We start from the raw sequence: 15596 nt of genomic DNA on the forward strand, positions 1-15596 counted from the left end.
TCTGTTCAAATGGAAATTACTCAAACTGTATTTCCATGAACTAAATATGGTTTGAACCATAGACTCTAAAATAAGATACCATGTAAAGAGATATGGTGTTACATTTATTTTTAAATTATAATCAAATATAAATAAGGGTTTTCAAATAATTCTGTCACTCGAATTATAATTGGGTGAATGCATTGAAAGTAACCAGATTTGTGTTATCTTATTACATGGAGTAGGATCCCAGTTACTGCAACCAGTCGGTACCCACGAATGTAGTTCTTGAAAAAAATATATAAATTTTGTTTACAATTGTGTAGTGTTTTTGTTTCACTAGTTCTGTAACTCAATGTCGATATATTTAAAAGGGATGGCTTTCTAGTTTTAATTTCTGTAAACATTTTGATTGATTTAAATGTAATCTGGCGTCAGTACAAAGAGTAAATTTTCAATGCGTTTCAATGGGACAAATAATTGTGTCCCCGTTCCACATAATGTATAAATAAAAATAAAACTGTATGTATATAGTTGATAGTTCCCAATATTTTTTCTTTCATTTGTAAAACTAATCATTTCCTAATATAGATCTACAACTTATCTTATCTTAATTCTAACATTTTAACCTTAATAAATAATATATTATTATCAAATGAATTTTCAATTCTGGAACCCCCAGCAGTATCAAGTTGAAATTAAACAGACAAAATAAAACAATTTTATACATAACATTGAGAAGAAAAACGGGGTATGTGTCAAAGCGACAACAACCCGACCAAATAGCAAACAACAACCGCAGTTCAGCAATGGGTCTTCAATGTAGCGAGAAACTCCAACAACTGGAGGCACCCTTCAGCTGGCCCGTTAAAAATATGTATAATAGGACAGTGATAATGGATATCATACTAGACTCCGAATTATACACAAGAAACTAAAATTAAAAACCATACAAGACTAACAAAGGCTAGATGCTCCTTCCTGACTAAGGACAGGCGCAAAATTGCGGCGGGGTTAAATATGTTTATGAGATCTCAACCCTCCCCCTATACCTCCAGCCAAAGTAGAAAAAACGCATAACAATACGTACATTAAAATTCAGTTCAAGAGAAGTCATATATGACTCAGAAAATTAGCTTTTGCAGAATAACAAACACACCAATTCTTCAAACAAAGAAAAGAAAAATTGGAAATTGAAAGATTATTTCCAGAGGCAATATAGGAAAGGTGAACTGACATAAGTGGTCTCTAAACACTTTAACTCCAAATGTAGTAGACCAATGGGTTCTGCAGTTAATAATTTTGCTGGTGAATTTGACAAACAAAGGTTTCAAACAGTAGATGATGCTTGCAAGTTAGTGTCAAAGAATTTTTATATGGCCAAAGTGGACCTAAAAGCTGCGTACAGGTCTGTTAAAATAAGTAAACAAAGTCAAGAGGTAACTGGGCTTAAATGGGCATTTCCTGATGGTCATGAATACACTTTTATTGGCCATTTTGGTCCAAATTAGCACCAGGCATTTTTCATAGATTGTCTCAAGCTGTTCGTAGAATGATGTCGCGCAGAGGTTTCACCATTGTAGCATATTTAGATGATTTCTTTATTTGCGAGAGGACAAAAAAGCGTTGTGCTCAGGCATTAGCAGTATTAATTGCATTGTTGCGAAAATTAGGTTTTTGTATAAGCTGGTCTAAAGTTACAGACCCATGTCAAAAAATTGTGTTTTTGGGGGTTGAGATAGATTCTACCAATTTTGAGACTAGGTTGCCTTTATCAAAATTAACTGATTTAAAATCAGAACTTGCTGAATTTTTATTGCGTAAACATGCTTCAAAAAAGCAATTGCAATCCCTGGCGGGGAAGCTTAATTGGGCGTCAGCAGTGGTTCGAGGCGGGAGAGTTTTTTCTCCGTAGAATCATAAATGGCATAATGCGCTTAAAGCAGGATTGGCATAAACTGCGTATGTCAGGTGAAATATTGCAAGATATAAAATGGTGGCATGACTTTATGTCAACTTTTAATGGGAAGTCCTTTTTCTTGGCAAAAATTCCTATCACTTCAGTAGTGACTGATGCTTGTAAATCAGGTGCAGGGGGTTTCTACCACAGTGATTGGTTTTATGTTAACTGGGTTGAAGATTACCCCTTTGCAACACAGTTACACATTAATGAGTTAGAGGCGTTTTCAGTGGCATTGGCAGTAAAGCGATGGGCCCAAAATTGGTGTGGCAAGCGTATTATAGTTTACTGTGATAATGCGGCTACAGTAAGTTGCATTAATAAATGTACATCAAAAAATGCAATTTTGATGTCTTTTTTGCGTGAGTTGTTTTGGTTGTCAGCAACATACAACTTTCATATCATAGCTAAGCATGTGCCAGGCAAAGAAAATGTACTTGCAGATCACATTTCGCGGTTACATGATTTAACTTACTGTGAAAATTTTTTGAGATTTTATGTTCAACCACCATTGTTTGTACGAGATCTGGTTAAGCACATGTCTAGTAACGCCCTTCGTTTTCTTTTATTTAGGCTTACTGGCATCCAAGGAGACGACAACACTGGATAGTATTGTGGCAAAATTTAGAAATCATACATATGCTGAGTCTACCAAAAAGACATATCAGAACTATTTAAAATCCTATATGGAATTCTGTAGAAGACTAATTATTGCCCTTGTTCCTTTGAGCCCTGTGAACTTGGCAAGATATGTAGCCTATTTGTCTGCCAGACTACAGTTTAACTCCATAAATAACTACTTGTCAATTATCCGTTTGTTACATTTAGAAGCAGGAATTACATCTCCATTGGAGTCATTTTTTATGGATTCAGCACTAAAAGGTGCTAAGCGTGTATTAGGATGCACAGTTCATACCAAGTTGCCTTTAACGCCAAAGATTTTAAATGAAATATTTACTCTTTTGTCATTAAGCAGTAGTAAGGACTTATGCTTTTGGACAGCCTGCTTGGTTGCCTTCTTTTCTTTTTTTAAGAAAGTCAAATTTATTTGTTCCGTCTCTTTCCGCTTTTGATACTGTGCAACAGTTATCGCGAGAAGATATCTTTTTTCATGCGGAGGGTGTACAATTAAGAGTAATGAAAACCAAAACCATACAATTTTCAGAGCGTGTTTTAGAAATCCCACTTCCAAGAGTGAAGAACTCACATTTATGTCCCTCTAAGGCTCTCCTTCTTAATTTCAAGCAGGTACCAGCCATAAGCTCCCAATCACCAGCGTTCTTGTACTTAGTGCAGGGCAAGGTAACGCCTCTTACCTATGCCACCTTTGTAAAAATGCTAAAACATTACTTATCATTGTTAAATTATGACAGCACCAAATACTCGGGACATAGCTTCCGTAGAGGGGGGGCCTCCTTTGCCTTAGAATGTGGGATACCAGCTGATCATATTCAATCTCAGGGTGATTGGAAATCAGATGCATATAAGTTATACTTGGATCCGTCCTTTGCTCATCAACAGAAAGTCATGAATAAATTTGCTTCCGCCCTTGGGAAATGAAAATATACTTACCTACCCCTACTGGTTCCACTTTACATGTTTGGGAAGTTTGGAATACCACAGATTGTTCATTAATTAATTTGTGTATTGTTTGAAAACTGTACTGTTGTTTGTGGTTTTATTAATATGAAAAACTAAGCATTAAACTGTGGTTCTTTTCCAAAACGTGTGTTTGTTTTACTAGTACCCAACTGGATTCACTGGTTTCTAGACTGCATTCCGAGCAGAGTAGGTCAGATGCTATTTTGCATCTGTTCTGAATCCGGTCTAGATTCCTACACATTATACTGTCAGTTTAAGGGTTAAGGGGGGGAGGGGCCTATTTCTAAATGCTGTAGATTAATGTGGTATTTTTGTTAAATAAAAATTGAGTATTAATACACAGTAAAAAATTAGTGAAATGTAATTCATCCTTGATATTGCATTGCCGTTTATCTACAACATATTAAGTTACTTTATATCAGGATACGGTCATTTATGGAAATGAGTGTACCCCTAGCTTTGTATGTTAATGCAAACTTTTAGACCAATGAGAAGATGGGGTTTCTTAGTTGCTGCGGTTGAAATCTCGTTCCCTAATTGTTTAGTGAGATTTAGTAAGAGAACCAATCAAAATAGAGCGCTCATTTCAAAAATGTCCAATCAGATAGTTCATTAATTAATGTTGGGTCTTTGTTCTAACAATTGCGCGTCTTTATAGGCATTCAAGCTAATTCAGTTGCATGAAGCAGAAGCATTATATTTTTGCAGTTAGAAAATTTTAAATCCCATCCTCAGCCACCCTTTAAAAGGCATAATATTGGTTTATTATTATTTTGTCAATTTATTTTGTGTATATAAATATGTTTAGAGTAGTTTGACTTACAAGAACACACAGTTTTGTATAATATGTTAGCTTTTATATGGAATACCACAGATTGTTCATTAATTAATTTGTGTATTGTTTGAAAACTGTACTGTTGTTTGTGGTTTTATTAATATGAAAAACTAAGCATTAAACTGTGGTTCTTTTCCCAAACGTGTGTTTGTTTTACTAGTACCCAACTGGATTCACTGGTTTCTAGACTGCATTCCGAGCAGAGTAGGTCAGATGCTATTCTGCATCTGTTCTGAATCCGGTCTAGATTCCAACACATTATACTGTCAGTTTAAGGGTTAAGGGGGGGAGGGGCCTATTTCTAAATGCTGTAGATTAATTATACACATAATTAACATCGCCTGGTTAATAGTTTGACTTGATGGTTTGGCGTATCACAAGCTAAAACGTCAAGACTGCATGACTACCATGAAATACTATTATAAGACTTAATATTAAGGTGTATCATAAGCCAAAGATCAAGACTGCATGACAACCATGAATTACTATGTCAAGACTTGATATTCAGGTGTGTCATAAGCCTGAGATCAAAACTGCATGACTATTAGGAAGTATTATTTCAAGATCTGATATTTAGGTGTACCATAAGTCAAATATCAAGATCACGTGACTACCATGAAATACTATTCCAAGACTTGATATCTAGGTGTATCATAAGCCAAAGATCAAGACTAAATGATTACCATGTACTTCTTAAATTATTAAAACACCCTTTACCCAATGATAAAATCTGGTTATATCATCAAGTCACATGTTTACCGTATAATGTCAAACTGTTTACCGTAACATGTAAAAACAGTTTACTGTAACATGTACATTAGTTAAATATAAATAACCATGGAAAATCCCATTGGAATTTTTCACTGAAAGGATAATTGAACCTGTTAAGATAACTTTAAAGTGGATAATTTTGACCCGCTGGTTAACTCTTAACCGCCAGTTAACACAACTGCCGGTTGATTCTGAACCACCAGTTAACTCAACCGCCAGTTACCATATCTATATAAATAGGATGCAAACATTAATCCACCATTCTGCCTCTGATGAAGGTCCTTTTTGGACCGAAACAGGTCAGGCTATTAAACATCACCAGGCGCTGTTAATTATGTGTATTAGTATATATACTATATTTTTATGAAAGATTATTTCAACTTCAACAGCACTATGGTTAACTCAAAAAGGAGAAATACATAAATCTTAAAAATTGAACTCAATTTTTACTAAGACCCAGTGGACAACATATATACATTTGAAGAAAAAAAATTGTCAAATAGTTTTAATATTTTTCTGCAGACACTGTTTGTCCCCATACATCCCCTAATTACAAATGAATTAATTACCCATATATCCGTCGTAAATCCGTTTGAAAACTACAATTATGTTTACCAATTTAGTGGCATAAACTTAACAATGGTTGCATCTGATATTGCAGGTTATATAGAATCTGATTCGGCAGCTATCTTAGTTGATAGGATTTTTTTTTTTAAAAGAGACCCTAAGGTTGATTTAGGCTAATTTTGTTTTAATTTTGGCCCAGTGGTTTAAGGAGAAAATTTTTGTAAAAGTAAACGGCCGACTATGATGACGGAGGTCAAGTGATAAGAAAAGTTCCCTTGCCTCTTTGTGTCAGGTGAGCTAAAAAAAAATGCTAGTATTAAGCATAGTCTGCAATAAAACTTGGAATGTCAATTTGACCACACACAGGTTCTTTTGACCACATATACATTTGTACATTGTTTATGAACCAATAGAATACTCACCTGGACAGTTTGGCTCACACTGTTCTTGCTTCTGTAAATATAAAATAAGAAACACAAATAATAAACTTTAATCATAGCTATATATATATATATATATAGGCGGTTCCAGGCGGACTCTCCCCCTATTTATGGGGAAAATTTGGTTTATTAAATCACTGAAGCATGACTGTAGAAATCCCCTTATGGCAGTCAATCCTCTGCTTGTAAAACGATCTGGATGCGCCACTATATGCTTAATATATATAACAAAATATGTTACAACCAGATGCTCCAAAGGGCGCAGCTTTATACGACCGCAGAGTTCGAACCCTGAACATTGGGAAAAGTATGGACACAACATTCAAACTTCACACAGCTCTGAATTTGGATTGTGATTAAAAAGTTGACACAACACAGGTTTCTGACACATAATGAATGTGGTCAAAGAACTTACACTTAAAAACTTTAAATTCTAAATTGGACATTACCTATTATGGTCCATTATCCACAATCTAGATTCATGGTTAGATTTAGCATATTAAAGAACCCCAAGAATTCAATTTTTGATAAAATCAAATAAAGTTTAATTTTGGACCCTTAAGGTAGATCGGGTGTTTAAATTTTCGCGCCTTCTGCGCAACAAGTTGCGCATAGTGTTGTAAACTGTCGTAAAATTTTATCAAAGTAACATTGTAACTTATTATTTTTTTTATATCTGTGAAAATTATTAGAAACGCTTTTATAATCCTATTTTATCAACTCAATTTTCAAACAAATAATCTCATTTCAGTTTGATTGCTGCAAATTGTATACTTCCGTCCATGGCGACTCGCACAACATGGTGAAGAATGGAAAAAAATGAGAAAGAAACTGTAATCGTGATAAAGTGGACTGCTTTTTATAAATACTGCGATGTAGATCTGTAAATTAACAATCTGATCTTCGTCCTGGTAGCTTATGAAGCAATTCCACACAGATTCTGCACTAAAAGTAGATGACAGAAAACATGGGAGGTAAACAAGTAATTTTATTTGGTGTTGCTGCTTGCCGTAAGTACAATTAATATCGAATCGTCTGCTATAATCTTACGAATGATGGCTGAAAGATCTCAATTAGGAAGATTCAAAAATGCAAACACGTTATCTAGGGCCAATAACTTTATTAACTTCAAAGATTCACTTTCAGACCCCCCTACTTCTGATCATAATGAAGAAGCAGATTCAGAGATGCCTTCTGTACATGTAGAGGTTCTTGTAAATCTTGACCACACATACACCTTACCGCTGGTACTAGACAATGACCCTTTGGAAATTTTTTTCTGAGATTGAAGTCCACACTGAAGTAAATAAAGGGGAAAACATTGAAAATGAACTATTATTTGACTACATCCCATCAGATCTTGTTCCATTAAGCCATTGCCGGTTCATAGTTGATTTGGGTTTTGTGGCCGAGCAGTTAAAACACTGTCAGTCTTGTCAGTCAACCCTTCATCTCTACAATGCATTAGGAGTTAAACCTTTGGGATTTTCAGGATTGATGTATGTCCAATGTCCTGAATGTGGTGGTGTGACAAAAATCAAGTTGGGGAAAACTCATCATAGTGGTAATAGCAAAAGAGGATGTGGAACTTTCGACATTAATACAAAAGCTGCAACAGGTGCACTTTTTATTTAGTTGTTTTTATGAATCAAAACCTTTGTAGAATTTTTGTCAGTACATAAACATGTACATGATGTAAAGCTCTGCAATACATATATTCATTGTTGAAAAGCATAGGTAAATTATTTGTGTTTTCGGGCAAAATTGATTGAAATGTATGCGAGGCCTTGCATTTCCCAAGTTTCTAAGCCTCTTTCAAATGTTACCAATATTTTGTTCAACACAGATGTATAAAAACAGTTATTCTACATGTATAGTGAAATTTTGATTTTAAAAATGTTCTCATGGATATTTAATAGAAGGAAGTGACCTAAATAATATTCCTCAATTAGCAAACTTTTTTCAAATACATTGTTGTACATGTAACTTAAGATTCGTCCTACCAATGTTTTATTATTAGAAATATGAAGGCATTTTTCTGTAATTCAGTCCTCCCTTCCTGCCCTCTCACATCCAGTTTAATTCACCAATCAATAAGTAATATTCTTTGAATATTCAATAAAGTCATGACAAGTATTGACTACTTTTATATTTATTCATGTCAGATTTTTTTTAATGCATGCCTATGATACCAAATAAGTATCTAGATTTCTAAAAATATGATTGAATGAATTTTATTTCTCATAAACTACAAATTACATAGTTACAGAGAATATATAAACAATTACATTAAATATTGAAGCACATGTGAACAATACAAACATAAACATTAAATTACAAACTAACCAGGAGGAGTGACCCTCACATTTATAATTTTAAATTATAAATCCACAAAGTTTTTCAAGAACAATATAATTATTAGAGCTCATCAATTGTTGATATTTATAAATATTTGGACGAAGAGTACAATAGTATGGTAACAATCTCTTTTTTTTTATTTAGAGCATTACACCACATAACATAATGATATTCATCACCTATGTCTCTTGATTTGCAAAGATGGCACAACCTATCATTTCTTAATATGTTATTCAACCTTCATACACATGTAGATATTGATATGAGTTTTATGGAAGTGAAATGAAATAGTTTGTCACAAAATTGGTTTATTATGATGTATACACATGTAGTTGCAAATATTTACAAATCTATCAATTCTGTTAATTACATTTTAATTTTATACAGGAATGCTCCATGCTGGTATTGGGGAAACCCAGCTTAACAATCTGCTTTCAACAATGAATGTTCACTGTATAGATACTAAATCTTTGAAAGCTAGAGCACATGAAGTTGGCCAAGTATTGGAGAGGCATGCAAAAGAATCTGAACATAAATACTTACTAGAAGAAGCAATTGGTTGTTTAAATATTAACACAGGTTTGAAAAAACAACAAATTAGTATAATCATGATAATCATTTATTGGTCTTACATATAAAAAAAAGAAGATGTGTAATGATTGCCAATGAGACAACTCTCCACAAGAGACCAAAATGACAGATCACTGTAGCACCTTTAACAATGAGCAAAGCCCATACCACATAGTCAGCTCTAAAAAGCCAGAAATGACAATGTAAAACAATTCAATCAAGTCTTTTGTTTGTCTGACTAAAAAATAAATTTGACATTTTCTACTACACTGCTACATGTTCACCTAAAAACTCAAAATATTTCTGTCTTACAGTTTGTGATACACTGGTATTATATGTAACAATAAAAATGCAAGCCAAGAAACTGTTTTTTCTATTGAGCACCGAAACCAACAAAAAAAATGCATGGAACAAATTCCTATAATATATTGACCTATATCACATATGTAGTATTCCCATTTTGCACTAATTTATATAATTAATTGCATCTATCATCAACAACAAAACAAAAACAAATTTTATTTTATTAAGCTTGCGATGAAAATTTTTGTGCAAAATGAGATTCTTCTTTGGACAATATTCCGCAATAATCCTGCAAAAGCACTATAACACATGTACCATTGATCTCTTTTGTAAAATTTCATAATTTAGCCCTTGCTTGTTTTTTTAATTATGTATGCAAGTGGTTTTCATATGATTAACCACATTAAAATTTATAAGGAAATTCTGTTCACTTAAAACGTACCATGATATGTTAATGGGGACACAATTGGGTAAATGTTCAAATGTATGCATATTCTGTCATATTGCACACAAGAACACAGTTTTAATAATACACCCAAGATTTAGTTTAATATCAGCATACCTACCCTCATTAAAAATTAATAACATACAAATGTATAAATTTTGAAAACAGTTATTAGTCAAATTACACAGATGCAACTTTAACTGTCATGGTCACAATTTGAATATATAAACATGATTGATGAAAGCTTTATTTTTTTACAATAGAAAATGAAGAAGGAAAAGGAATCTAAGTATCAACAGACACCTGCTGGCAAAAGAAGGGTTCTGGAAGGGCATATAACAGTTTGTCAGGCATGCCATTAATTGAGTTTAATCCAACAAGAACAAAGTTCAACAAAAAATCAGATATTTTATTGTATTCTATTTTAAAAACTAATTTTCCATTAAGCTAGATATATAAGGTCATATAGTCCTATTTATTATTTTAATTTCACTCACTTACATACATCCTTAACATTAAAATTGAGAATGGAAATGGGGAATGTGTCAAAGAGACAACAACCCGACCATTACCATTTTTAACTGTCACACAAGTATAAAAAAGAAGATGAGGTATGATTGCCAATGGTCTCTCTTAGATTTGAAGATGTGTTATGATTGCCAAAGGTTTCTTTCAGATCTTATAATTTCTCTGCATATATATTAGTTAAACTGAATTTTCATGAAACCTTTATATAAAAGATGAGTTTGAAGGTCAATTTTTGTTCTTAAATCCTTATAATTTATGGTAATGACACTTATTTCCATGCTAGGCATATTACATAGATATGCAAAAAAAAAATCATTTTTAGTCAGATTATTGCAGGGGTAGATAATGTTGTTAAGTTTTTAAAAGGGGAGATAATTCAACTTAAAGGTTTTAACTGATTTTGAAGAAAAATATAAAGCTTGGAAATAAATGGTAGAATAGACCAGGAGGAGGGTTTATTCTTCTGTAAGATGAACTTGATCAAAATAATTATAGTTTGAACTAATGCAGATATTGCTTATTTCTAACAATACATTGTATTACAAAATGGGGCTTTCATTCCTATAAACTCAAAATTTTATTTAAGCTAGTTTGAATTGAAATGAATGATTTCAGGGGTATCAACATTGATTGGTAAAAATACAGGAGGAGTGGTCCATCATGCACTTAGATGTCAGCAATGCAGAATCTGTGACAGTGCAACAAAAAGGGGGATTCAGCCCAAAGAGCACAATTGTAAAAAAAATTGGATAGGATCAGCAAAGGCTATGGAGCCAGATATGCTAGTACAGATGATAATGGATGTTAAGAACAAAGGTATTGACATCAACGAAATTGCAGGTGATGATGACACCACTGGTTTCGACAGGCTGAAAAAGATATATCCTGAATCAAAGATGATAAAAAACAGTGACAGAAATCATGTCAAAAAGAATGTAATTAAAAAGTTATATGCAATTAAAAGCCAACATAAGCAACTTTCTGACATGGTAATGAATTCAATATTAAAGAATTTTTCTTTTATGATAGATCAAAATAAAGCAGATGTTGAAGGAATGGAAAATGGCCTAAAAGCTATAGTAGAGCACATGTATGGGGACCACGCCCATTGTAATAGATCATGGTGTGGATTTCTTAAAGAAGGAGATAAATACAAGCACAGTAATTTGCCTCATTGTAAGACTTGACGTCTGATTCATTACGGTCAGACCTGGAGAAGATATTTTTGGGGAATGAGTCAGTTAATCCGAGGAAGCTTGCATCCCTGTCAAGCTCACAAGCAAATGAAAATTTCAACAACATGCTTGCTGCAAAAGCTCCAAAAGCCAAGCACTACTCCTCATCAGCAAGCTTGGGCTACAGGGTAGATTCTTCTATCTTGCAAAAGAATGAAGGATATGCCTATGTTAGTGAGGTATAAATATATGCACCCTTTATTAGCCCTTAAAAAAGTTTAAAAGATAGATGATCAATGTATAATACAGTCACTGAAGCAGCTTTTGGCTTTTTAATTCAAACTACTTTAATTTAGAAATTATTGGGTACATTAATTATTGTTGTAATTTCTGAGAAATAAAAAATAATGCAAGATTAATAACTTTAATTTATTGATGTGAATCAGGATTTCCAGGTGACCGATTAATTTTAGCTTCTTGAAGCTTGTTATAATTTTCATTATTTGGAAAACATTCAGTACAGAGATTATAAGTTATACATTGTTCAATTGTCCTAATACGAGAATTTATTGGGTCAATAAATTTCATATTGGGTCAGGCGAATCAACAAATATATGCAAGATAAAACAACTTGATACTTTATTTATAACTACATCAGTTTATATGCTACATGTACCTATTCATATCTGATTCAGTATGCACATTTCAAAACTTTGTCTTATTTTCTTTATTTATGTATATATTTTTCCTTGTTTTCAAAATTCCAATAGGGAACATACCTTTTATAATTGTATAAATAAAAACTAAAGTAGATGGAGCAGTTACATGGATAAAATATTCACCAATGAATGGTGCACATGATAAAGAAAGATGGATAGCCATTGAGCATTTACATAATCATTTTAATTTATTAAAATTTAAGCAGAAAAAGTGTGTATGTAAGCAGATTCATCTTACAACAAGTAACATTCAAGAACAAAAGAACATGGTTGGAAACAGAAAGGTACAAAATGATGAGATAGATTGGTTTGATCAAACTAACATGAAAGATAATAGTAATAAAGACATAGAACCAGTTACGTACAGACCGGAGAAAGAAAAGAAAAGTGTTCAAGAAAACGAAGTCACAAATACAAGTTGCCCAGTCATTAATCTGTCCAGTAAAAATCTAAATACAGAACACATGTCCTTGTTATCAAAAGGATTGTCTTTCATTCCTGCTCAAAAGAAGGTAAACATTGGTAAAGTTTTAGCAGATTTAACAGAATGGGAAAGAAGAATGAGACTAAAAGAATATTTTTACAACATCAAGGAACATGAAGAAGTTAAAGAGAAATCAGAATGCAGCAAAACACGTAGAAAAAATAAAGATTTTACACCAAAACCAGGAAAAAACATCTGGTTAGATACTTACATAGAGGTAGTTAAAGGAGATGTCATGAATGGTCTGAAACAGCGCAAATCAATAAATCTTACAACGAAAGAAGAAAACGCTCTTAAAGATATTTTACAAGATGATGATATAGTTATACGGCCGGCAGATAAAGGATCAGGAATAGTAGTTATCAACAAAGAAGAATATTTTAAGAAACTAGAAGAGGAAATAACAAACAATGATACTTATTCTGAGACAGAGCAAAACACGACACATCAAATTACAAAAAAGGTAAAATCATTAGTAAATAGAATGAAAAAAGAGGGATCAATTTCTGGGGAAATGAAAACTTATTTGATACCAAAACATCCACATCCAGCAAAATTAAAAGGCAACCCAAAAATCCACAAACAGAACAAACCATACAGAACAATAGTTAATGGGATAGGTACTGCCACTGAAAAAATTGCAGAAATAGCAGAAAAGGAACTAGATAACTATGTTATCAACTCACCAAGTTATATTAGAGATACTACCGATTTTTTAAATAAACTTTCAAAAGTAAAACAGCCAATACCAAAAAACAGCATATTGTTTTGTTTCGATGTTGTAAAATTATACCCATCTATTCCTAGAGAAGAAGGAATAAAAGCATGTAAAATAGCTCTTGACACCAGAAGAAATAAAGAAATACCAACCAATGATATCCTAGAAATGATAAAATTAGTTTTAGAGGGGAATAACTTCAAATTGATTGACAGAGATTTTCTGCAAAATGAAGGTGTGGCTATAGGGTCAAAACTAGGAAAAAATTTTGCTTGTACTTATATGCGACAATGGGACAAAGCACTGGAAAAATTCAAAGAGAAACCATTGTTTTATAAACGCTTCATTGATGATGGTTTTGGAATTTGGACTCATGGCGAACAAAAACTCAAAGAATTTATGGACTTTGCAAACTCAATAAATGACAAAATAAAGGTGGAACTTAGGTACAACAGCAATCAGATTGAATTCTTAGATACACTTGTGAAAATAAAAAATAGTAAATTAACAACAGACCTTTATACAAAGCCAACTGATAAACATATATATGTTCACAGCAAATCATGCCATCCAAAAAATGTAAAAAAGGCAATTCCTTATGGTTTAGCATTACGATTAAGAAGAATTTGTGAAAATGAAGATGACTATCAAAAACATAGACAAGAACTAAAATTACAACTGCGAAAAAGAGGCTATAATGGAAAATTTATTGAAAACCAACTAAAAAGAGCAGACGACTTAAATAGAAAAGAGTTATTACAGAGAAAAAATAAAATTAAAAAAACATCAGAACGCATACCTCTTGTTGTAACCTTTACTGATTTACTACCTGATATTCATGACATTGTGAAAAAAAGAATTAATATTTTACATAACTGTAACTTGATGAAAGAAATATTTCCAGAACCACCACTAGTAGCTTATCGAAGAGATAGAAACTTAGCAGACATAATTGTACATGGAAAACTAAATAAGATCACCAAAAAATGTACTAACTACAACAGCAACAAAACATGTAAAGAAGAATGTGAAGTTTGCGATATTGAAAGACATGAAGAAAAAATTATACTCGGAGATAAAACATTCAACCTCAAAAAGAACATTCATGGATGTCAACTGGGGAACCTTATTTATGGACTTCACTGTGAAAAATGTAACCACTATGTCTATGTTGGAGAAACAGAAAGATCACTCAACGAAAGAATAAAAGAGCATCTAGCAGATATCAGACATGATAGAGATACAGCTGTGGCAGAACATTTTAACCAAGAGGATCATTGTAAAGAGGACATCACAGTTCAGGTTCTGCAACAGATTTACGATAAATCCGCAAATTACAGGAGATATATTGAGGCACAATGGATGCAAAAATTAAATACAATTAGACCATTTGGAATTAATGTTAAAAAGGAATGACTTTAATTGATCAAAACTTATATAATTTAACTTTCATTCATACAAAAGTATTGTGACGTCATGTTATTATGACGTTAGAGTATTATGACATCATGATGTTTCCAAGGACATTTATCTATAACATCTTTTCAATGTTTGAAAAAAGAAATGTCAGCCATGTAGTTTAGAGGAATAATAAATAACTGAAGAAGGCCAATGGCCGAAACGTCTGAACAATTGGTTTATTTATACAAGTATATATTTTTGTCAATTTTGATGATCCAATACCTATTAAGTTTACTGGTTGGTAGATTCTTACAGACTCTCTCTCTCTCTATATATATAGAGCCCAGGTGGTCGTGTGGTCTAGCGGGACGGCTGCAGTGCAGGCGATTTGGTGTCACGATATCACAGTAGCATGGGTTCGAATCCCGGCGAGGGAAGAACCAATAAACAGCTGCGCCATGAGCGCATGATACGCCCGACGTCTTGTGTGGAAGTTTTATGCAATAATCATAAATAGTTTCTGAGAAAGTTTTAAGCAATAACCATATATTGTTTTTGAGACACGGCGGGACATGTGAAACCCCCAACCCTGTTTATTTAAATTATCACTAAAATAAAATTTTGAATTAAAACCAAAAAGTATACAGATCTTTAGATTAATATAACAAAGAAGTGTGTAAAGTTTTAAGCAATAATCATAAATTATTTTTGAGATACGGCGCGACATGTAAAAAATAACCT

At 32.8% G+C, this 15596-nt stretch overlaps 1 protein-coding gene and 1 pseudogene across 1 annotated transcript in view; one reads left to right on the top strand and one right to left on the bottom strand.

Annotated features, from left to right (window-relative positions):
* LOC143053769 (uncharacterized) overlaps positions 1-15596 on the bottom strand; it is a 251196-nt gene that overhangs the window by 25302 nt on the left and 210298 nt on the right. The window contains exon 10 of the mRNA XM_076226548.1: positions 6137-6167. Coding sequence (XP_076082663.1) covers positions 6137-6167 — 31 coding nt within the window. The remainder of the gene's footprint in view (positions 1-6136; positions 6168-15596) is intronic.
* On the top strand, positions 1356-4253 carry LOC143055151 (uncharacterized; annotated as a pseudogene).

Source organism: Mytilus galloprovincialis, chromosome 12, assembly GCF_965363235.1.
Source record: "Mytilus galloprovincialis chromosome 12, xbMytGall1.hap1.1, whole genome shotgun sequence".
NCBI classification, from domain to species: Eukaryota; Metazoa; Mollusca; class Bivalvia; order Mytilida; family Mytilidae; genus Mytilus; species Mytilus galloprovincialis.